General features: G+C 39.8%; 2 protein-coding genes across 2 annotated transcripts; both read right to left on the reverse strand.

Moving 5' to 3' along the window:
* Positions 1-2,765: 2,765 nt before the first annotated feature.
* Positions 2,766-11,567, reverse strand: chrna3 (cholinergic receptor, nicotinic, alpha 3). The gene is made up of 6 exons (XM_044357583.1): positions 11,564-11,567; positions 10,089-10,264; positions 7,063-7,107; positions 5,494-5,603; positions 3,959-5,159; positions 2,766-3,837 (listed from the first exon to the last, which is right to left on the reverse strand). Exons 1-6 carry the CDS (start codon positions 11,565-11,567, stop codon positions 3,709-3,711), a joined length of 1,665 nt encoding a protein of 554 aa, XP_044213518.1. The 3' UTR covers positions 2,766-3,708.
* Positions 11,568-13,437: 1,870 nt separating this feature from the next.
* Positions 13,438-23,235, reverse strand: chrnb4 (cholinergic receptor, nicotinic, beta 4 (neuronal)). The gene is made up of 6 exons (XM_044335984.1): positions 22,508-23,235; positions 19,365-19,510; positions 18,367-18,411; positions 18,011-18,120; positions 15,761-16,814; positions 13,438-14,157 (listed from the first exon to the last, which is right to left on the reverse strand). Exons 1-6 carry the CDS (start codon positions 22,554-22,556, stop codon positions 13,993-13,995), a joined length of 1,569 nt encoding a protein of 522 aa, XP_044191919.1. The 5' UTR covers positions 22,557-23,235; the 3' UTR covers positions 13,438-13,992.
* Positions 23,236-24,900: the final 1,665 nt, after the last annotated feature.

Genomic DNA, 24,900 nt, shown 5'->3' on the forward strand with positions numbered 1-24,900 from the left:
TATCAGGATATATAATAAACTTCAGTTTCTGAGGTGACAGCATCAACCAGAATGTATCACAACTCACCATGGATTGCACAAAGCTGAGTGGCATGCTGAAATAGAAAAAATCCCAATAATTTTAACGTCAAATGATCCATGAATACTGTGTGTTCTGCTTCATAATGTGGTTGGTGTGAGAAGCCAATATCATACAAAAAGAATTTAAATACTTAGAACTTTGTTGTCAGTCAATAATATTTGAGAAGGGGAACCAAGATGGACTTTTACTACAAAATATGAACTCTGAAATTGAATTATTTGCTTTTTGATTCACCTCCAATCTACTGACCTTGTTTGTTGACCCACCAGAGACACAGAGCCAGTAATAACATCTGGATTATCACTACACATGGGAAAATCACTTTGAGGACCAAACTCTCTGCAAAGCAGAGGAACATTATTGTATTTCTAAAATATATAAATTGACATTACTATTTGAAAAGAAAATTAATCACTGAATTTAGGGGACTGAATTGGAGATCTGACCCAAACAGAAAAACCTAAGATCATTTTTTTTTTTCCAGATGCTGTCCTTACCGCTGACTTGTAGGAATACTGCATTATTTCCATGGAGTATTTTCTCATGCTCTTGGATACACTTAGATGGCAGCACCAAACAGCTGTAATGCCCCGAATCCCTCATGACGGCAGCTCCGATGGTGAAAGTTGCCTCCATCCGTGTGACATTAAATGCTTGCACTTGGAGGACGGTCTCATTCTTCTTCAGGTAAGAGTGGATGAGTTGACATTCATTGAGTGTTTTCAGGGCGTCAGAAACAGTGCATCTGAATTCAACATTGTCTCCCTCACTGACAGTGGACGGCCCAGACACTGAAATATCTGCAGGGAGAAGATTGGCTGCATGACAAAGGGAGAAAATAAGTAGAAAGAAATGACACTGACATAATGTTTTCATAGGAATAAAACTTCTTACCTATAACAAGAATCTGGATGATGTTGCTTCCTCTCGTGACTACTTCAGAAAGTAGGTAATTGTTTTTGGAGTAAACACAGCTGTAATTTCCACTATAATTAGTACCAACTTTTCTTATAGTGAAGGTCGAATCGTTTTGTTCTTCCCTCTGGCTCATTATCTGAATTCCATGGTCATCCTTACATAAATAAATAAAAACATTTGTGTGTTTCTTGGATCCAAATGTGCTGCAGGTTAAATAAAGGTCACTGTTCTCACTTAAAGTTTTCTGTTGGGCCAGGATCCTTGCAGGATAAATATCTGCAAAATGAATATGTTGGAGAGGCAGAAACTGTATTGATAAATAATACAATTCAAAACATATCATCATATTGAGGAATGAAAGCTCACCGTTAGTATGACTCATGACTTGATTTGCTAGAGCACCTTGAAGAAGGAAAAAAAAATCACATGTTCTTTAACTCACATGCAAAGGTTCAATTAGTTGTAAATGCAAACAGTTAAATAAAGATGTTACTCACACAGAAGAATGGTGATTATATTCATCATTATAAGCTATGTGACACCCATACAGTGTCTCCACGTAAACCTTGTGAAGCCCTGTAAAGGCACCTATCAGGTTTTTACATCTACAGAAAGCTGAAAGAGTAAAACCATAAGAGAAACTGTAATAAACCACATCCTGTGTGTGATGGTGTGGCTTGTGACAGCTGAACACTTTTGTTCCCAAATTAAACATCATCAGTTAAAAAAACACAGAACAAAAAAAGTTCATGCATGCTTTCACTGAGCGATTGTTGGCAAGTGAGTGCTATTACTTTTTAGTAATATTTAATATTAGTGTCCATTAACATCTTTCTCATTTTATTTTACTATTTATAGTCAGTTTTTGCAGCACATAGCTTCTAAAAAGGACACACCAAAAAAAAAAAAAAAAAAAAAATACTGACTGATACCTTTAGAAGCTCATTCATTTTGTATGTTCATCATACAGAATCTGTTTGGGAGATCTCCTGCAGGTCAGCCACATGAGTTCTGAGTGAGCTTTAATTAAATTCATTAGCCAGGGGTTTCTTATCAGATGTGACAGTGAGGCAATACAGTATCTGTCCGTGCTTCCCTGCCAGCATTCAATTAATATGGACTGGATTTCCTTGTAATCACATAGCTCGCCATCTGCTCTGATTTTTAGTTCTATAATAAGAGTCAGTGACATACTGGCAATCAGTCCCTTGAATGCTTAAAAGCCTTTCAGCACAGATACCCGCAGTCACATATTGTATACTGTATACTGTATACTGTATACTGTACTGTCTCACTTTATGCATATCAGCAGCTGATGATTCATCATAACTGGAGCAAAAAAACAAAAGGCAATCAATGGCACTATATATTCATTCACGAGTACATGTTAGAATCTGACCATTTAGAAAGGTATATTTTGGCCAGGAAGAATGGTTAGATGAAGAAAAGAGAGGAAGCCAATAAGGTCCTTCATCACTTACTTTCTGTATTGATTGTGATCCAATAAGCTGAGTTAGCTCCATGGGGGCACAGAGGATGTGAAACAGAGTAATAAACAGAGCCTTGGTGGCCTCCTTGAAATTACATCTACATCCCAGAGCTTCTGTTTCCAGTTGCAGAAATACAGACATAGTTCACAGAAACCACCATCTCACATATAATGAGCTCCATCTTATACCTTTGCACACATGTTTTGAAGATTTATTTACACAAATAGGTGAGTAAAACTGGTCTTAAATTAGTATTTACAGTTTCTCTTTGCACATCACATACTTTTGGGAAAATGCAAATGTCCTCCACATGGTCAAATAAATTGACAAAGTCTCAGTATTGCTCAGCAGGTAATGGTGTCAAAATCAAACAACAGCTCTCTTTATGCATTTGAGCCATTTAAATGAAGTCATATGTGTACTTTTTTATATAATTTTACAACTGCAATATGTTACAACTGAAATTAGGACAAAATGGTCAACATGTCCCTATAAAACTATCAGAGAGCCATTTTATCATTTGTAGTAGCATAGCTTTACCACATGATGTCACTCTTTGAACATTGTCATTTTCAACATCTTTTTATGGTTCTGATGCATGGAAATCCATGCCAAACAATTTGTCTCCTTAAACACATTTTTTTTACTTTGGACATGGCACTCAGTAGTACTTACTATTCTAAAGACGAAATACCCAAATACTTATCTTTCCAATGGTATGTGAATGTATGTATATACTTTTGTGAAAAGGATTAATTTCATGAATTTGAACTTTCATAAAAAATGTGTCACTGTACCAATTATTTACTCATAAAAACAATTTTTGATTTTGCAGATATTACCTGGTGTCTTTTCTGTTTTGGGCACCAGCACCCTATCTGATCTAATTATCTGGGTGTTGCCATACTGCTAAACTATTTCTTACACAGTGAAATAACTAATGACAACTGTCTTTGCCATTGTTTATTAGCCATGATCTCAGCACTGTAGAATCCTTAAATTCTGGCAAACAAACAAACAAACAAAATATCTATCTCTGAAAAAACAACAACACTGAACCCTTTGAATCAACATTTGCCAGACACCATCTTCATCTTCATCATCTTTCCTTCTTGACTTTGGATTCACTCGATATTTTCTCTCTCTGAGCCATGGTGAGAATTTGTAACGAATGTTGTGCTGATCAACAGTCTGGAATATTAGTTTTGTCAAACTGATTCATATGTCCTCCCCAAGTAATAGAGGCTGGAGGAAGAGGCCAGCTGTTCCCAGGATACACACGAGGACAAATACCCAGAGGAAGATCCTGTCGATAACCATGGCAACATACTTCCAGTCATCCTGAACCTGTGAGAGGATCAAAGTGAAAACATTTTTAATGCCATGGCAAAGACGTTTTGTCACAGGTTTAAAAGTTGTACTTTCCCCATGCCCTTAATAAAATGCTTTTACAATTGTGAGCACTCACCTCCTTTGCTTCATTCTGTAGTCTCATGTTCTCTGCAATGTATTTGACACTCTCGATAGCCTCCCTGACCTCAGGAGAGAGTGGCAACAGAGACATTATTCCTACATCCAGAGACTCAGAGCTGGAGCACTGACTTTCCCCTCCAACCCCAACAGCACTGCCTCCAGTCAAGGCCCCGAGGCTGCCCAGTCCTCCACTGCCTCCCCCAGAGTCTGCAGGCAGTTTGCTGGATCTCTGGTGCCAGCAGCAGTTGCAACGACCCTCGCGGCACAGGAACCCAGAGCCCGTGCCTTTGGCTGACTCTTCACTTAAGTTATTGAGATTGGAGAGCTCTGTGTTGTTGAAAAGCCGCTGACGGTTCGTAAGGCTGGACACCATGCTGGAAGCCAAGGCCTGAGGTTTGTGCTGCTTTTGCAGAGAACCTGATGAATGAATGGCACAGGACCTCGAATGCATCATCTGAACAGTGTCAGCCACTGTCACCTTCTCGGGGTCCCGATCTGGTCTGGTCATGAACATCACCCTGGGGAGCAGCCCCAGGAACACACTCCGCACCCAGCAGGGCATCGTGTGTGTCTTTGGTGTGCGGTAGTGGACGTTCAACACAAAAACAGTGATGACGATGGAGAGGGTGACAAAGATCATGGTGAAGAGGAGGTACTCCCCAATAAGGGGGATGACTAGCGAGGTGGATGGGATGGTCTCTGTTATGACAAGGAGGAAGACAGTTAAAGACAGCAGGACAGAGATACACAGAGTGACTTTCTCCCCGCAATCAGATGGCAGGTAGAAGACGAGCACAGTAAGGAAGGAGATGAGGAGGCAAGGGATGATCATGTTGATGGTGTAGAAAAGAGGCAGACGGCGGATGTACAAAGAGTAAGTGATATCCGTGTATATCTCCTCACAGCAGTTGTATTTGATGTCGTGCTTGTAACCAGGGGCATCAATGATCATCCACTCGCCACTCTCCCAGAAGTCCTTGAGATTGATGGTTGAGCCAATCAGCACCAGATCAATCTTGGCCTTGTCATAAGTCCAGGAGCCGAACTTCATGGTGCAGTTTTGGTAGTCGAAGGGGAAGTAGGTGACGTCAATCTTGCAGGAGCTCTTGAATATGGCAGGAGGGATCCAGGTAACGTCACCATTGTAACGAAGCAAGGCCTTTGTCTTGTCATCGACCTGGAAATCTCCAACTGCACTGTAGAGGGAGAAACAGAAAGAATGAGATAATGAAAGACAGACATGGTGCAGGTTGGTGAGAAGGACAGATGAGTCACTGAAGATTAAATTGGGGGATATATACAATCGACTGTTGTGTCATGGCGATGTCTTTTGGCTTCTCAGCAAATTATACCCTTTGATGTTTCTACATAGACTCCCTGAAGAATATGCAAAACAAATCAAATGACCCGTGCAAAATGAGCAGACCAGTAGAGACCGATATGGCTTGTCATTGTGCAGCGATCTTTTATCATAAATGCAACAATCAATGAAGTGGTTGAGCCAGGTTTTTAATTTGTTGTTACGCTCACTTGTTGTACAGCACAATGTCTGGCTTCCATATCCTGTTGGACGGTACTCGAATGAACTCAACGCCTCCAAAATCTTTTGGATTCCATCTGAGTTTATAGTCATTCCAGATCTGAAAAACAAAACAGAATGATTCATTTACATTAAAAACACAAAAAGCCTGCACTTCTTCAGCATTTTGGACATATCTAAAGATAATGAAAACAAAATAAAAATATTTCTTAATACAACTTAGGTCAGGTTTCTTTTAAGTAGGGCTTTCTATTTAAGGCAATTTTACAGTCAGTTTGAGACTTACTGTATCATCCACCTGCATTGGATGGATGCCTCTCTTGTGCATATAATGTAAAATTGGTGTTGAATCTGTGCTCTCGTTTTGATCGAAATTTAAACTGAAAGCGGGTCACAAATCAAGTTGGTTAATCTAAATCTTTAACCAGAATTTGACAGCTCAGTGGTTAAGGTATTATTTATTCATTCATAAAATCACCCTAATCAAATGTAAATACCTACAAGATAAAATGTAATACAAAATATGATCTAAGCAGCAGTCAAAAGTATAAAAAACTACCTGCAGTATGTTTTCTCATGACAAGAAAAAGTGAGCCAGTAGCAAGTTCCATCAATATACCTCTGTGAGCATTATTATGGCAGATTAATTCTTCCAAGCCAAGTGGTTTAAACAAAAGAAGTTTATTGCAAAGTTTTATAAAGCTACAAAACAGATATAAAAGCAAGAAGGATCTTTTTGTCACATTTTTTGCCTCAGGACAGCCAGTGATCCTCATGAGACTCATAAAGCAACAATAGTAAAGCAACCTCAAAGAGCTTTAAAAATTTCATTTAATTAAGAAATAGTATCTTCATGTACTTAGAGTGTATTGTAAGATTTGGGTGGCCAGGGGGGCTCTCCTTGTTGTTTGTACAATGCTTAAAGAGACTCTATAAAAAGATGACATTAAAACAGTGCTTCAGCTCTCAGCACCGAAGAGCAATTACAAGTCAGCCCTTTGGCATGAACATGGCTCTAGCACTTGTAATATGGGACCTGGAGACCTGCCCTCCCTCATTTGATTCAAAACTGGTTCAATGCACTACGCATCATGGCAGCAGAGGAGCCACGTGGGACCAACTAAATGACAAAACCATCAATCCATACAAAAAGTATAGACACTTTATTTTTGACTTTTCTAAGTGATTCTGAAATATGAATCAGGTTTCTTTATCCAGGTTTAGTGTACTGCAAAAGATTGGAGGTTTCTGTTTCGATAGGAATATTAAGGACATTGGCAAGTATGATCAGTTTCAGACCACTGCCAGATGTTTTCAATTAAAATAAAAAAAAAAAATTGATTTTCATTTAAATTGGCCATGAAATCAAAGTGCATTTGGTTTATAGGATTTTTTTCAAGAAACAAGACTACAAGGATCAATGTGCTTAAAAAGCTTCCCCCCATGAATAATTCAACCTGTCAGTCTAACCCCAAAGAGTCATGTATGACAGAAGGCTAGATCCATACTTGATGTCCTTGCTCAAGGTCCATTTGCACAGTCACGCACCATAAACTTACATGTCTCAGCCACAGATTTGTCTCCATGATCTGATTGACTTCATCCTGACAACAGAGCAGAATTTATCCTTAATGAAGACATTTTAAGAAAAGAAAAAACAAATCATTCAACATTTTTTTTTTTTTTACGTTAAAACAGTAAGAACACTGTCACAGGTGATCATCCAGTTCACCGCTGAGGATTGTTTGTGTGCTCTCTGCAGGGTCAGACCTCTGCGTATCCTGGACAAGAGGATTCAGAGAGGCACACCTGAGTCCTCCATGCCTGAAGCATAACACACATGACAGCTGGAGCCAGGAGGGGATGGCGCTTTGACAGGAGGTCGCAGCACAGCCTTAACTTTTATTCTAACAACTGAGTGAGAAAGCTGGAGCAGGGGGAGGAGGGAATGCAGGGGAGAAAAAAACTGTGAGGGTCAGGTTTGCGCGTGACTTAGACCGTGAATGAACCAATCTCATGACCCAGTGCATAACATGAACCGTTCATATGACCGTTTAATATCCAGGAGAGCTCTCAGGTTCTACACAAGCGGCAACAACCACGGCTTGAAATTGAAGCCAATGCGGAGGTCCCTTAAGTGGGCCAGCATCTAGTAACCACCGATGGTCGCTAGATGCTGGGTCAATAAAGTCCCTTGCTCCAATAGACTCAAGCCAATACATTTTTTCAAAGAGTCATTATGATTTCAATCTCTACAGGCCCCTGTTATAAGTGTGCTGGTGGTAATTTTGGAAATTATTGCACCGTTAATAAGATATAAAGACGAATAGTAGCTTTGATTTCTGCCATGTGGGCACTGATTGACAGTGTGCTTCCCGGCTCCAGGGCTCACACTGGGTCGGACTATTGTCACAATATTTAAATTAATTGAATGTTATTTGATAACAATACCTGCTGTTTTAGTTAGCTAATGTTAGCACAGGCCTATATTGCTAGGTGTTCCCGTTAAGCTAGCGTTAGCTTCAGTCTGAGATAGCGCGGTAGCACTCCTTATTTGGAAGGTCCTGGCTCCAAGTGGAAATGGCGCTGACCATAAGCAGCAACTCTGGGCTTCAAACTGGCTCCAATGCAAAGCAATGGGTGACGTCACACCTTGCTACATCTGTGTTTATATGGTTCCGCATGGCTGATAAGCACAGTTAGACAGAAGGCCAGAGGGTGATCTGTGCTGGATTATCTGTAAGAGATTGGTAATTTCATAGTACTTTGAGAGATTTGATAAGGCAAACATTCATTATCACCAAATCAGCCAGAGTGCAGAGACAGAAAGGGAGCATGTTCTGGTTCAGATCAGATGGAGATTCATTTATAATTCCGTCTCTTTTTTTCAAAAGTGCAATTGAAGCACGGACATTTGATTTTTAGAATTATTAATTAAGTACCATTTCACAATAACAGAATCCTCTGAACAGACATACAAACATGGCTGACTACTGATGTGATGATTAAATCTAAGGCTTAAAGGAATAAATTGGCATTTTGAAAAAAATATGGTTATTCACTCTCATGCTTGCAAAGTAAATATGAAGCTACAGCCAGCATCTAGCTTAGTTTAGCACTAAGACCTTGGGAGACGGCTAGCCTGTTATTTATTGGCCAAGAAATAATCCAGCACATAAACCTCCATAAAATCATGATGTGTTGTATATATAATGTGTTAATTAGTGAGCTTTGGAGATTTTAGTGGGCAGATTTAATTACCTTTGGACAGAACAACTTTTATTTTAAGCTAAGCTAACTGGCCTCTGGCAGGAGTTTCATATTTACCATACAGACATGAGTGGTATTAATCTTTTAATCTAACTTTCGACATGAAAGTGAATAAGCATATTTCCAAAAATGTCAAACTATTCCTTTAAAGAACAGTTTCTCTTCGTGCTGTACCACACTGCCACATGTTCTGACACCTTCAATCAGCACAAACTGCCTGTGGTACAATCCCTGATTGTGACTTGATGGCTGAGCCAGCTCGGCCAATGAGCTATTGATGGTCTAAATGAGCTCATATAGCCCTGCTGTAATTGCTATAGGCCGAGCAACACCGCGTGAGGAGCACCAGGTGTGGGCAGGGAATTATAGCCATTCATCAGCACTGGGAGCTCAGCAGCCTGATAGACCAGTTGTATTAAGGATAAGATAACAAAATAGTCCTTATCTCTTTGTCATCTCTCGACTCAGACAGCTCTTCAGTACTTACCTAGCTCTTATGAGGAAAAAATATTAAAGTTTCTTATCACAGACAAAGGAAAATTGATTGAGGTGGGCTGTGACGTGTCAGACAACACATTATCCATTCAAACTATAACAAATCTTGTAGCCTTGCTTCTACAGCAGTGACATACTATAATGTAAATCAATTTGATTGACCTAAAGCTGTAAAATAAACATCTGATATTGATAAAATGTCTTTAGGGACTGATGAGATACATTGCAGTATATTCAAATGTGGCACAATGACCCAAGCCCTCCAATAAGCCCATTTTTGTTTAATTATTGCTATCCACTCTAGACCTGTCTGAGTCAAGCGATGGAGCCGTGTGTCTGCCCAGCCAGTCTGCACACAACAAGCTCCAGCAAAACCTGCCATTAATTCCAGGGGTGCTCATCTGAAGTGGCAGCGATTGAGTGATAGAGGCTACTTAAACTGAGAGGTACTCAGACAGCTGACATTTCCTATCTTGTCCTGGCCAGACAAACAGCCACGCTGACCCTCTTTTCACCTAGTTCCCTTGTCAGGGTTATAAACCCGGGGCAACTGTGCACTGGCAGAGAATATCCCAGGTGTCTCAGATGGTGCCACAATCCTCCCCCTCTCAAAACTTTGTTGTCCAAAGTCCACAAATTGACACACAACCTATTTTTTTATGTTGCTTCTTGCTTTTTCTCTCAGGTCATGACCGCTCATTGGAGAGTGATACATGTTGACATGTGGGGAAGTAGCTGCCCCATAAATTACAGGTACCTTTAGACAGATACAAGCACTTGTCTCAGAAACTGCGAAAAAACCTTTGCAGGCTATACTTACCACTTTGACCAGCTGTGACATGGACACCTCGAACTGTACAATGACTGGGTCTGACACATTTTCCACCGGCCGTATGTACTGGTTGTAGTTGGAGAATATCACAGAGAAGAGCTTGTGCTCTGCATCTGAACATGTGCCTCCTGCATCAGAGCAGAGGGTCAGACATGGATCTGTCACTGCACATGGTTAATAACAGCTTGTTTTCAGGATGGATAACTGCCAGCTGATCACGTTTGTTAGCTCTCACCAATCCAGGGGAGCAATGATTTCTCTTATTTCAGTAAAACAGTGACTAGAATTATTAACTCATTTTTTGTTTTTTGTTTGTTTGTTTTGGTTTTTTTGTGTTACTTTCAAGTTCGTGCAGTTTTGTTTTAATTTATTTCGAAATTTCCCCTGAAGAGAATACGAGCAGCAATACAAATAGCCTACATTCATCCCTTCACTTGAAACATAGCCATGTTAAGTCATCCTTTTGATTTCCCACAGTGTTTGCATTATATAAAGGATTTGTCATGAACGTATTTTATTCATGCAAGGGATTATTTTTAAATAATGTTCTTTCTATTTTTTAGTTTTGTACAGGTTATGCTACAATAAAATGTTCATTTTTCTCCTTAATTGTGGTAATATTATTGAACACATTTATGTAAAGCAACAATTAACAAGATGTCCTAAAGAAAAGAAGTACCCACTCACCCTGCAGAAGAAACAGAAGGAAGGAACAGGTGTGCAAAAGAGAGCAAAAATTGGCTTTCATCCTGTTTCACCTGGCAATCGGAATATTAATCCAGGGTCAGAGGCAGCAGCGCTCCGCGCAGCAGACAGGAGGAGAAAGTGGGAAGAGTGAAAGCACGTCTGCAGCTGCCAAGAGCCCAGAGAGCAGAGAGAGGGAGGCAGAGCCACACTGAAACACACAGCCAGTCACTGGAAGGATGCTCACTGCACTGCAAAAAATGTGCAACCTATAGCGACCTAATCTGATAAAAAAAAAAAAGGGGGGGGGGGTCTTTTTTTGGATAGTTCCTTTAGGGTCTACATTGTCACCAGAGTTTTCTCTTTAAGTCTGGGATTGGACTACCTGGACTACCCTATAGAAACAAGTATGGTTACACAATTGGCTGAAAAGCATATGTTTTTTTTTCTCTTCCTCCCTTTTTTTTCCTCAAGTGGGGGAATTGAGGGGGGTCAGACTCCAGCCCAAATTTGAGTCTCCTGCAAGAAGACATTTTGTCAATAATAGCCTAAATCAAATAAGATCAGTAGTTATTGTGTGTCACTGTGTTGGGGTTTGGGTGGCCCTCAGTGGTAGTTCGGGAACATAACAGAATATTTCTTTAGTAACCAGTTCTTTATTGATTCTGACGGAATATCTTCTTGTTTCTTGTTTTGTCTTTTCAAAAATATGTCACTGCTGGTAATCCCACCTCTAATTGGGATACAGCTTTGTATTTGATTCTGGTCTTCCTTTTTACCCATGTTGACCCTTTTCAAGGCAGACACGTAAAAGCATTTGACTTGTCAAAGTAGGAAAGGCACAGGTGGAATTTATAACATTAGTGACGACTGCTTTCCATTTAGGTGAGTTCCAGGGCTCTGATATTGTGAATGCTCACTCACTGACATGGTTTACTGGGACAATTAATGGAATGGAGCCATCGTTATTATTTACCTCTGTGCTTTTCCTGCTTTGACAAGTCAAAATGTCATTAAAAGGGTCCATTGTCAATTTAGAGTGGTTTCAGTTGGCTAGCAGGGTGGCTCATTGGTTTGACAGTTCTGTCCCTCAGCTGGATGAAGAGCTAAGTTGACATCCACCATGCTGAAGAGCCCTTTAATGATAAATAAATTCATAACAGCACCAGGGATGTGGTTTGGTGTCTGACTCACTCTTAACTCCCTCAAGTGGGGCAAGTGAAAAGAGAATTGCCCCATGGGGACCATTAAGGATTACATCACATAAGACTAAAAAAAAATGTTGATTTGACCTTCAAAAAGTTTTCTTTCCTCCAGACAGGTTACAATGAAAACTTAGGTTGTTTGTACACCTACACATAAAAGATTTCAGCCGAGGCTCGGGTCATTTAACATGACTTCAGTGAGCCTCGTGATGCAAAGGTTATCCTGTGGATTTAATAAGGATTATTCATTTGTAAAATGTTTTGTTGTTGTTGTTGTTATTGTTATTGTTTTTAATTATGATTTTATTGTTTAATCTGACATGGAATTAAATATATATCGGATTTTGAAAGAATCCTCACATTTATGGTATATCCTTCCATTCTTCATATAGTAAATTCTTGTTGAAAACATATAAATTACTAGATTTTGAAAAGAGGACTGGTTGCATCAATGTAAAGGTAATTCTCAGAGCAAAATATCCATGCATCTCTTACTGGAGACTAATGACATAAGGCTGCTGACATAAGGTTTGTGATTAATGGGACCTTACATTGAGTGTTGAATGAAGACTCCTCCAGATTGGAGACTAATGACATGTGGCTGCTGACATAAGGTTTGTGATTAATGAATCCTTGCATTGAGTGTTGATTAAAGACTCCTCCAGATTTGTACGATTTGAAACAGATGATCAATTATTAACAGATATGCTGTGGCACTGCACTTTCTCTCCTAATGATAAGATACTAACAGGTGGATGAAAAAGCGATGAATAATCTTGAAAACTGTAAACAGAGATTAAAACAAAGTAAGTGCAGTCATTAACATAGATGCTGATAGCTATCTCTTGATTGAAATAAAGGTGTCACAAAAGAACCAACAGTCTGCAGAATCTGTAACGAGCCCACTCAGCACTGTTTATTGAGCAGTAAACGTTGTGTGTGGGTGTGTGTGTGTGGAGGTGAATGTTCAGCTTGTGTTTGTGTGCTTTGTGAGGCTCGATTTATGTGTGTGGGTGCACTTGCTTGTCTCTACAAATAAAAACATAACAGAGATTAACTCGAGTGTAAACGCAACGCACATGTGTGGTCAATTTCTGATACATATGAATTTCATTTTCTCTTCAGCTAAGATTTGAAGCCTGTGCAGCGTGCATTGGACCTCAAGACAAGATCAGCTCCACTTTCAACTGTTTTGTTGCATCAACCTATTTTTTTTGCCTGGTCACACATTCCCACATTTATCTATGTGATGAAATGTTCTAACTGGCACATCTTCAGCAAATGTATTGGCTCTGAGGGCAAACTTTACCACAAGCAACATAGATTGATAGAGCTGAGCACTTTGGCAAGACCCTGACAATTTTGGGAATTTGCTGGGGATTTCATACATTTAATCAAACTGAAAGAGGACACAGGTTGACCTTTCGATACATTTATTCATTCTTTAATCACACATCACATTTCAATGACATGGTAATATAACTTAATCACAAATAAGGAGTAAAACAACATCTGACAGCAGACAAACGTCCCTCACATCTCTGTCCAATTGGGTTTGTCCCAACAACAGTTCAGCAAGTATCATGTTTGCATACTTCACTGCAGAGGAAGCTATATTCAGTCCAGTTCTGGAGCTGATTTTTGTGGATATGAAGGGAAATAACCTCAGTGTAATGAGGTCTCATTAGGTCTCTTGCAGATGTACCATTTCCTCAAAACACTGGGAGATGAAGAGGGTAGTATTGCTGTAGGATACTTGGTTGGTGCTAGGATTACTTTTTATGGTTTGGTTTAACCCACTAAGGTGCCTTATTGGTGAAATTTGGCACACGTGACATTGGTGTCAGTGCCCTTGGACCCCACCAATATGGTACTATAAGTTTTAATCAAACACCAAAAATACTTTGCAACTACTACTGGCCTTCATCTGTTGTATGATAATTACCCTAACAGTTCAATTGCTAATGAAGAGCCTTATCTTGTGCACTGTTCCTCATTGCTCATCAGATACGAGGGATCTCGGAGATGGGCTGCTGGTTGGGAATAATCTGATTTTGGAAGAGAGGCTGGAGAAACAGGCCCAGGGTGCCCACCACACACACTATCACAAAGATCCACAGGAACATACGATCCACCACCATGGCCACATACTTCCAGTCCTCTATCACCTGCAAATACACAGAAATGAAGTCTAAATTATTCAGTGTGCTTGTTATACAGATGTGTCAGGACATATCGTACACATTTATTTATTTATTTCATTTATCATATTAAACCAGCTGTATTGCATGACTCAGTGTGTTTTCAGTGCTATGCCTCCATGCAGCCACTCGGGGGCAAAGAAAATAAATGAGTGAGTGAATGAGTGAATAAATGAGGATCTAAATATAATAATAAAACCCTATATGTTTTAGTCGTATGATGTTTTGGATGTCTTGTAGTCTATAGCAATTGACTGGGATTGATGAATGAATGAATGAATGAATTGCAACTTTTACTGTGATTTCCATTTATGGTTTACCATGATGTTCTCTGACTGCACTAAACCAATATTACTTAGAATACATAAGCTTATTCTGAGGGTGCAGTATAGAATGCGGACTGGGTGATAGTTGAACAGGAGCATAGTTAAGTTATATCCTTATAAGGAACTGTCTCCATAATGCTGAGATCTATACTGAAATAGCTATTGACCCTTTCGCCTCAATTTCAATGCTGGTCTTGGTAGTTTTTGAAACAAGTCATTTCTCATTTCTGGTTCCCTCCCTATTTTATTGATTTGTCACAAAAAGCAATTGATTACCCAAAGTCTGCCCTCAATTTGCTGGGTCACAGCCACCACTTAAGGTTAGTGGTCTTCCTTGCTGCACCTCAGGGGTCACAGAACAGTAAATGCTATCATGCCAATACAAACATCTTTGATCCAGTTTATTGAGATCAGAATAGATGGGAGAAGATGGTGATGACATTGGAACCTGATTCCCCCAAAATTTGCCAATAGCTAATTGGCTTCAACTTTGATGGCAAAACTGTTCAACTCTTACATTACTCAAAGTTATTGTAGCTACCTATTGTTAACCTTAACATAAGCTAATCATGAGATGAGAACATAAAAATGTAATGCCCAATTTATGTTACTGTCATATTTACGGTTACATAATTTACGGTTGGCTAACAATGTGTCAGTCTGTTCTGCTAAGTTAATATCATTAGTTACAGCATTCCCAAAAAGCCATTAACCCTTAATTTTACAATGATTTTTGAGTATAGATTTAAGAAATAAGACACACTATGTTCATAAGTGAGCTTAAGAGGGGCTCGTTGCCTGATTTTTGCATTTTTGATGGAGCCTGGCTAGCTGTTTCCTCCTGCTTCCCATCTTTATGCTAAGCTAAGCTAACCGACTCCAGGCTCCAGCTCCATACATTAAGCACGCTATTTAGAGTGGTATAGATCTTTTCATCCAACTCTCAGGAAAAAAACAAATATGCGTATTTTCCTAAAATGTTGTCTAGTTCGTTGAAATTCAAGCCAATGTTGGTACCATTTTATTAGACAACAAAAAATGTATATCTTTCTTAAATTCTTAAATTTCAAATCTTTATGAATGATACTGTGGTACAACAAATTTTGCACTGTATAACGGGTACCTTTTAATTCTTCAATTTCAGATATTTGTGATTGATTTTGTGGCACAAGAAATTTTTTAGAAATATTTTCATAGAACCATATAGAGTGAATAAAAGTTTTGCTTTAAACATCAATACATACACTCTGATCGTCATCATCTCCCATCATGTGCTCAGCCACGAAGCGCACCCCATTCACCGCCTCCTGGACATCAGCAGCCCAATCTGAAGTGCTTCTCTGCTGGAGGTCCTGGGCAGAAGGGAAACCGCTTGGGAGGTAATCGGTGGAACGCAAGTCTCCTTTCCTGCTGGGGTTGCTGTAGCCCAGTGGAGGAGCTACATTTTTGTGTCCTGGGGTGGAGAAGGCAGAGTCGGAAGACAGCAGGGCAGAAGATGACATGGTGATACCTGTTTTGTTTGCAACTGGATAACCCAGGCCCAAAATGGCTCTTCTAGCCCGTAGGCACCGCTGTTGACGCAGCCTCTGGCGTGCAGAGTTATTGTGTGGACGTCTCATGAAGAGTAAAGCGGGCAGTTTAACAAGAAATATCAGCTTGACCCAGGAAGGCATGGTGTGAGTGCTGGGAGAGCGGTGGTGCACGTTGAGCACGCACACACTGGTGATGATGGAGAACGTCACCAGCACCATAGTGAACATCAGGTACTTGCCAATCAGGGGCACATCCAGTGATGTGGGAGGAACAATCTTTGAGATCAAAAGCAGGAACACAGTGAGGGCCAAGAGGACAGAGATGCAGAGGGTCATCTTCTCCCCACAGTCTGAAGGCAGGTAGAAGACCAGAATGGCCAGAGAGGTGATCAACACACAAGGAATGATGAGGTTGATGGTGTAAAAGAGGGGCTTCCTCTTGATGATAAAGTCATATGTGAGGTCCACATAGGTAGGATCCAGAGGGTTTACAGTCCGTCTACCAGGCAGTGCCAAGATATCCCACTCCCCACTAGGAGTAAAATCATCCATGCTGGCCACCTCTGACTTCAAGATCAGATCGATCTCAGTGTGGTCATATGTCCAAGAGCGGAACTTGAGGGTGCAGTTCTGCTGGTCGAAGGGAAAATGCTTGACCTCGATCTTACAGGCGCTTTTGTAGATGGCTGGAGGGAGCCAGTTGATGCTGCCATTGAAAAGGACAATGGCATTGGTGAAAACTGTTACCTCATAGGTTCCATCAGCACTATGAGAAGAAAGAGAAAGAGAAAGAAAACTTAGGAGAGCCTCTGAATCCGTCTCTGAGGCTTATTCTATCAATACTGCAATCATAGTGCAGATAAGGGAAAACTACTCATACTGTAAAGTCCTATTGGCTATTTCTGACAGACAAGGACAGTTCAATCAATATCAAAACCAAAATCCACAAAGCAAAGACTGAAACCTTCATCATATAGAAGCTTTGGTGAGGCTTCAGAGAATCAGTTTGGAAAGATAGTTAAAATGAACAAGACAAAGTGAAGATGGAGAGAATGCTGATTATGTCACTTTAATACTTAATGTTTTCTTTCTTGGTAATTTAGATTATATCCAAAAATATTGGTTGAACTGTTGTACATTATAGAAAGAACTAATTATTTATATGAGTAATGATCTGTTTTGATTTTTTAATCTCACTAGTTGCATGGCCCTAAGGATGGCAATGTTGGTCCACCACTTCGGTCTGGATGGACACATCTCAACTATTGAATGGATTGCCGTTGAAAAGGTCAGGGTCCCCAGAGGATAAATTGTAATGACTTTGGTGACTGACTTTTCCTCTAGTACCACCAGCAGGTCAAAGTTTTAACATATTCACTGAAATAGCTTGACATCTACAAGATACAAAAGTATGGTTCATGGTTCACCAGTTGATGTATCCTAATGACTTTGGTGATCCCCTGGCTTTCTCTCTCGGGCCACCACAAGGTAAACATTTGTGGTTTTCTGTCTAAAATATCTTGACATCTATGAGATGGATTGCTGGGAAACTGGCTACAGATATTCCAGGTCCCTAGGGCATAAATTAATTAATTAGGTGAATCTTAGAATTCTCTCATCAGGTCAAAACTTCAGTGTACCCAACACTTTGGTTTATGACTATATACCTGTAAAATTAATGCTGTTCCTGTTAGCATCAGCTGTGTTTTGTGTTTGTTGCAAATAAGCAAATGTTAGAATGCTAACAGGTTAAACTAAGATGGTGAACCTGGTAAATATAACCTGCTAAACATCAGCATGTTAACATTGTCACTGTGAGGATGTTAGCATTTAGCTCAAAGCACTTCTGTGCCAAAGTACGGCCTCACAGAGATGCTAATATGCTGTAGACTCCTAGTATTATTAATACAAACATTGTCCATAAACACAGAAACAACATCATGACATTTCAGTTATGCTTACTTGTTGTACAGGACAATATCAGGGAGCCAGATGTGTCTGGAGGGAATACGCAACTTGTCAATACCTTCGTACTTTGCAGGGTCCCATGATAATCTGTAATCCACCCAGTGCTGGAGAGACACAGAGACCTGGTCATCAAGTCTGAGTCCTGACTTCCACACACTTTCTCAAGACTAACTCATATCCAATTACATGCTTCATTATCAGTGAAATATGTTTGGAGCAGAATTACAGCAGCAGTTTGTTCCACATTGAGAGAAGAAGAATGGACACGGTTTAATTCAAGTTCAGTTGGAAGGGCATTTAACTAGACATCGGCTGACTGAGAGTATATGACTGAGCTTCATCAGACTTACCTGAGTGAGCCAGACATTTGTGGTCATGATCTGTTCTCTTTCATTCTGGAAATGGACAAGTGTGGAAGATTTCACTTTAAATACAGTTCCATGCAGAAATACAAGCACAACAATCTTCTGTTTTAATTTAGAAAAGAACAATACAGGGGTTATATTATTGTGTTTTTTGTGTTATACCTGCATGCTGGTTTGATCTACTTTGACAAACTTCAACAATGATTTAAGTCATGAATTGATAAGGTCACAGCTGTTTCAGTTATAAATAGTCACTAAAAATGCTGTAAGATCACAAGAAGGTGAAATGTGATGAAATGTGTTGATACATACAATGAATTATCATCTTGTTTAGATCGTGTCAACATCCACACACACACACACACACAGAAAATTGAGGACAGACTACTCTCTGGCATCTCGTTTGGAGAGTTTGGAGAGAGATCAAAAATAACTTCTCTCTTCTCAGATTGCTTGTTAACATGTTTGTTGATGGCACTGTCATCACACTGCCATGATATACAATTACAGTAAAGTGATACCAAATGCCAATTACTCCAAGGGCTACAATGCAAGCTCATAAAGTGAGGCTGAAAATGAGCCTTACTGCCTTGGTCTGCAGCTGGGAAGAGCTTCCACTGTAAATCAGAGGAGAGCCTCTATCACTGTGGCTAAAACAGCTTTATGGCCCCTTTTAATCCAATGTGCTGAAGTTTCAATCTGGACATGACAGAGGCAGAGATCAGAGCTGACCAGATATATCCCCTACTTCATCCATCCATTCAGAGCTATGGCCTTTCAGCAGAGACTGGTTTGTAATTAACTGCTTTCTTAAAGCTTTGTGGATCTCGCTCTGTCTTTTCCATCATCCTCTTTCCCTGTCTTTCTTTCTCGGTCTCACTCTTTTTCTCTCCAGCACATATTCTCACGCATACTAACAGATGCACACACACAAATAAATGCACACACATCCTCCCGGTGAGCCGGAATATTTGGTGCTTTACCACACTGATGAGCTGTGCCAGAGACACTTGCAGCTTCACTGTGACTCTCTCGGTCCTGTTGACAGCTGGGCGAATGAGTGGATTATAGCGATCTTTTCCCAACAACCAGTTCATGAGACGCTCCTCTGAGTCAGCACAACTGCTACCTAGAGACACAATTTTGTTTAATGATTATTTTAACGCATAGGTAGTGTATACATATCTAAAATCATTGAGTGAGATGTGAACTGTGTACTGCAGTTTCCAAATAACCCAGATTACTTATTTTTATATTTACCACCTATGTGCCATATCACACCTGCACACCAATGCACAAAATAATATATATGTGTATATATTTTAATTTGCCTCTTTTAAATCTTCCTCTTCTCTCTCATTTCATTATATACTCTAATTGTAACTAGAGCTTGAAGAAGCCAAATTCCACTGCCCTCAATGTTGCCATCTGCTGTGTTGATGTGCATGTGGCAATAAAACCTTTTGAATCTCTCTTGAATCTTGAATCTCTTCTGTTTTCCATTTTGACCATTATGGGGTTTCAGACCTGAGACACCACGTAGATGGACTTAATTAGTTCATGTGATGGAGGCAAGACTTAGAGTCTACAGCTATGCTAGCAGCTCTGTGAGGCTATACTTAGTACAGCAGTGCTTTGAGATATATGCCGTATCAGCATGCTAACATGCTCACAATTACAATGCCAATGAGTTGATCTCTAGCAGGTACAATGTTTAGATGTGCCATGTTCACCTTCTTATTTTAGCTTATTAGTATGGTAACAATTGACTAATCATCATTAAAGACAAAGTACAGCTTAAGTTATTGGTATGTCATTAGTTTTGCATGTGTTTGGCCATAAACCAAAGAATTGGACAAACTAAATTCTTGATCTGATAATGGTGCTAGATGGAAGGTCAGGGGATCATAGTATTGTAAGAGAGAGGGTAAAGTTGTTTCATTGGTTATGTTTATCACCCTGCACAACTAACTCACTGTTAACAACATATACCCTCTTTGCTTTGAAAAGGATATGAAGAAAACTGTTCAGGTCAATACTGCACTTCCTCTCTCTGCAGTCTGTATCAAGGCAGTGCGTCTTACAAACTGCAAATTTAACTTTCCAAGGTCTCAAGGGAGACAGGAGCTCTCAATTAAGAAAGCCAAGGATGGCTGTGTTGTGGAAATCATATTAAAATGTTATGAACACCCCAAAGTCATGTCCAAAGTAATTACATTTGGGATGAGGGCTGAAATTTCCACAGCATGTTAATAATTCTGCTTTTGTATCGTCTTTGCCTTAAGCCAAACCACTGGTTTTGTCAAATGAGACTAAGCTATGAATACCAACACTTAAACTCCCCCTCCTTCCCTCCATCCCTGATAAATGAAGCCCATGTCAGGGGTGAAGACAAGCCTGATTGAAACTCTTGATTGGTGTTTCTCATCTGGAGCTGAATTGGTGCATGTTGCACCTCTTCCATTACTTTGCATGCCACTGGTTATTAATGCTTCCACTGCTAGAGTAGCTGAGTCGAGTTGGTCTACTCATGGAGGTTTTACTGATGCACCCATTCAAGAAGAATCGCTACTGTGCGCAGAGTGATATTCATGGCTGCAGAACCTCAGAGATTCATCAAATGTGCCCTTTCTGGAGCTATGTGGTGACATGTTGCACAAAAAGTAGAGTAGAGCTAGACTCCAAAGCTAATTTCAAAGCTTTTTAATGCTTCTCTTCTTGTTCATTATCAAACTGTGACTGTCATTATCAGGCCACAGACTCCTGGAGTTTTGCAGGGCGTGGCATACCCACAGTCTGCCCTGTGGGTCAGTGCATGCTGCAGCAACTGTGCCTTTGTCAGTCATTTGGCTGAGGTCCCATCCAAACACAGTAGGACCCCCGCAGCACTCTGTACCAGATGGTGTGTTGTCAAAGCCCTCGGAGACCAGAGTCAAACAAGCTCTGCCTTCCCCAGCGGTGAAGGCCACTGGCAAAACACCCAAAACTGCCATTTGTGTGTGTGTGTGTATGTGTGTGAGTGTGTGTAGGTTTACTGTGTAAAATGAACAGCATCTCATAAGTGTTGTGTTGACATTATGTTGATTCAGAGTGAGGTTAGGCATATTAATACAACGTTGAAGTCAGCTATTGTGGAGTTGATAAGGTCACTCTCCACAGCACACTGAAAAACATTATTCTACAAAAATGTAACACAGTTAAAGAGCCGAGAGCATAACTAAGAATGTGAATGAACCAAAATGAGGCAAAAGTTGAGTGAGGTGTCATGTTGTATGAATTCATTTTTTCTGTTATTCCACCTATGATAATCAGTTTTAAGATGTTCATCTTTTTCTATTGCTACTTTGTCTTCTTCTCCCTCTTCTTTCTTCCAGATATTTATATGAGTATAGGCCTTGTCTTTGTGACCGAATGAATCTGTTAACATACTGTATGTTGTGTCAAATCATAATTTATTAGTGAAGCATTTCCATGGGATTGTCACTGTATTTTCCATCATGAAATACATGTCACCATTGACTAGGAGTCCCCTTAATCTCAACAATGAACCCACTATGGTCAAGTGAAACTGTGATGCTGAGGAAGATAAAGTGGGCATGTTACACACAAAAGTTTCTGGAAATTTTTCAAGTATTTGTCCAATTTTATAAGTTTAGAAAGCTGCCACTACATTCTGCAAACGTTCAGCCATATAAGTGCTGATTTGGTGACTATACAGGCCACACTAGATAGCAGGACTTGTATTAATATCTTAACATCTCAGCTGAACTTGCAAATACATATTTCTATTGTTCTTTATTATAAAAATGTCTGTAATTTTTTTTTTAAATTAAAACTTTTTAAAATGTGTTTTAGTAACAAAAAATAAATAAAAATGGAAGCAGCATGGACTTGCAAATATTAATGTATCTGTATTTTCTATTGTTAGTAGACATTCAGTCACTGTAGTGAAGATTGCGCTGAAAATCAAAAGCTGCATGCAACTTTGTTACAATGACAGAAAAAGAAAAAACACAGCTCAGAGGCACTTTAACCCAAATAAATTTGGAGCTGTCACACAGACAGGAGCACATGCTAGAACAGCCTACATTAATAAGACAAATAATAAAACTGAAGACACACTTACAGTGAACCAAAGAGAAAAAGTAAGCGAGGATGGAGAGAGCCCGAGTCATTTTTTCGGCACCATCTGGTCCGCTGGAGCTGTCAGTAGGAAAGCCTCAAAGCTGCGGTGTTCAGCGCTCCTCTTCTCGGACATGCCGGACTCTACGCGCTCTCGGTCTGGACACTTTACCAGCACTGTGCTGATGCCTGAAAAAGAAAGTCATTCACCGAAATGTGGTGTTACTTTACAACAATCCGCCCCGTGAAATTCACCGAGTCTCTTCAAGCAGTTTTTGCGTTCCGCCAACACGCAGCAGCCTAGCCATGCAGACGCGCTGCTCTCTCCGTCCCTTGCAGGTCCTGCAGGTCTTCACCAGGTCTCTGATCGGCTACTGCAACTTTACACCAGCTCAGCATCTGTTTTAGGTGGTAGGTTTCATATGCTGTATGTGCCACTGAAGATGCTACACTGTATTGTGCAAATGGAAAGGGAGATGAGGTTTATTCATTTCTGAACATACTTTTTGAGTGACATATTAGGGATAGGGAAGTAGGCTACTACTATTTGGGTGTATGACCCTTTTGTAAAGTCAGTGAATTTAGTATTACTCCTGTTTAATTTTCTGATCTGATTCCCACACCCTAATAAATGATTTGTAACATCTTCCTAACACTAGAATAAATGGTTAAACACACACAATAACTGAAGCATATAATGCCCTGTGGAAATAATTGTTTTAAAAAATCATATCTGAGAACTTTTATCATCTGAAAGTAGAGGTTTCTCTGACTTTATGTCAATGTCCTGAACCATATAGTCACATTTCAGCATACACTGTGTCCATTGTACACATGTATATTCCTCTCAGATTTTGTCAAACAAACTCTTCCCACCAACAAACATTAGGTGACAATTTTGGTGACTTGTGGACATTTGCTGACTTCACACTGCTTTAGTGAATGCACTCAGGAGAGGATAATATATTATTCTCTGGTCCTGGATGTGAGATTTACAGTCGTGAGGCAAAGTCCAGTCAGAACAGGAGCAGTGCAATCTTAGCGTAGCAGATTTACAGTCACTGTGCTGCTTAAAGCCTCATTATACTGGCCAGTAAAGGAACTGTATCAGGCATGAAGAGCAGCCCCAAGGACCCTGCCTGGGGTTATAAATTTGAACTCCAAAGACTTATATTCTGGGTTATTGAGAGCTGATCAATAGGGGCTGATTAGGTTTTGACCCTCACTTGTTTTCTATCAGGTCGAAGGGGACAGGGCCATTGACTGCACAGTTAAGTCATTTGTTTTCAAAATTGTACATGTGTCATAGGTATTGTTTATGTAGAAAACATGGTTTTCATGAAAATTACACATTCAAAGCAACATTATATTTTTAAATCAGATACAGACAGCAACAACATTTTGATCTAGAGAGGTCTCTTGGTTAAAGGACTGTAGTGTAGTCTTTTTTACTACAAATGATATAATAAATAAACTATTTTCCATTATCAAAATATATTTTAGTGGAAATGTAGAGGAAAAGATTGTGCTCATGGTTAAATACAGAAATAAAACTGTCAATGTGAAAGCAAATGCTAATAAAGCCATCCGTAAACCCTGACCACCATGACACTATATGAAGATCAAATTACTTTCTGCATTGGCACTGAATGTTGCCACTGAGAATAACTTGCTGATGTGGTACTATAACTTTTGAATTTACATTTCTAAAAAATCTAAATCACTACAGCATGTCTGGAAGCAATGTAAAGTTTCTGTTGTAAATTGGCTCAAACATGGATGGTCTTATCGTTACAGGAAGTTGTTGTAAATTTTGACTCCGGTTTGGCTATGACCTGACTTCGTCCCAGGAAATCTTGCATGTCCTTCTGTAGGAAAGAAAAGACACTGAAACTGCAGTTCACATCTCTCCTTCATTGTTCCCAAAAGCTTGAATGAAATGCCTAAATTTCAGCACACAGCACAATATTTTCCACGACACTCCCTTTTCATTATCACAACCCAAATTGTGACAAGTGTGCAAAATGCTTGAAAGATTCAGTCAAGCTGAGATTTGACCCTAAACAGCAGACTTGACAGTCTACTTTGAATATGCAATGAACTGCAGTACAGTCATGAGTTGTGAAACATGACTCCTCAGATATGAACCATGAGCCAGTTAATTTCCTTAATGGCTGCCCACTTCATCATATTACACAGTGATGACAATTTACAGGGACACATTCTGTGAAATACTCAATATCAACAATATAATTCCTGATTGGAGAGGGAGAAGGTTGTTTTGACTTTGGATTAAAGCCAATGATCCCATCACTAATTGGATCCCATCCCTAATGTATCAATGGATAGATGGATAAATTCATTATTTATTCCAAAAGGGGGTTTTGCAGAGGACTT

This window comes from Thunnus albacares, chromosome 1 (assembly GCF_914725855.1).
Source record: "Thunnus albacares chromosome 1, fThuAlb1.1, whole genome shotgun sequence".
Lineage (NCBI taxonomy): Eukaryota > Metazoa > Chordata > Actinopteri > Scombriformes > Scombridae > Thunnus > Thunnus albacares.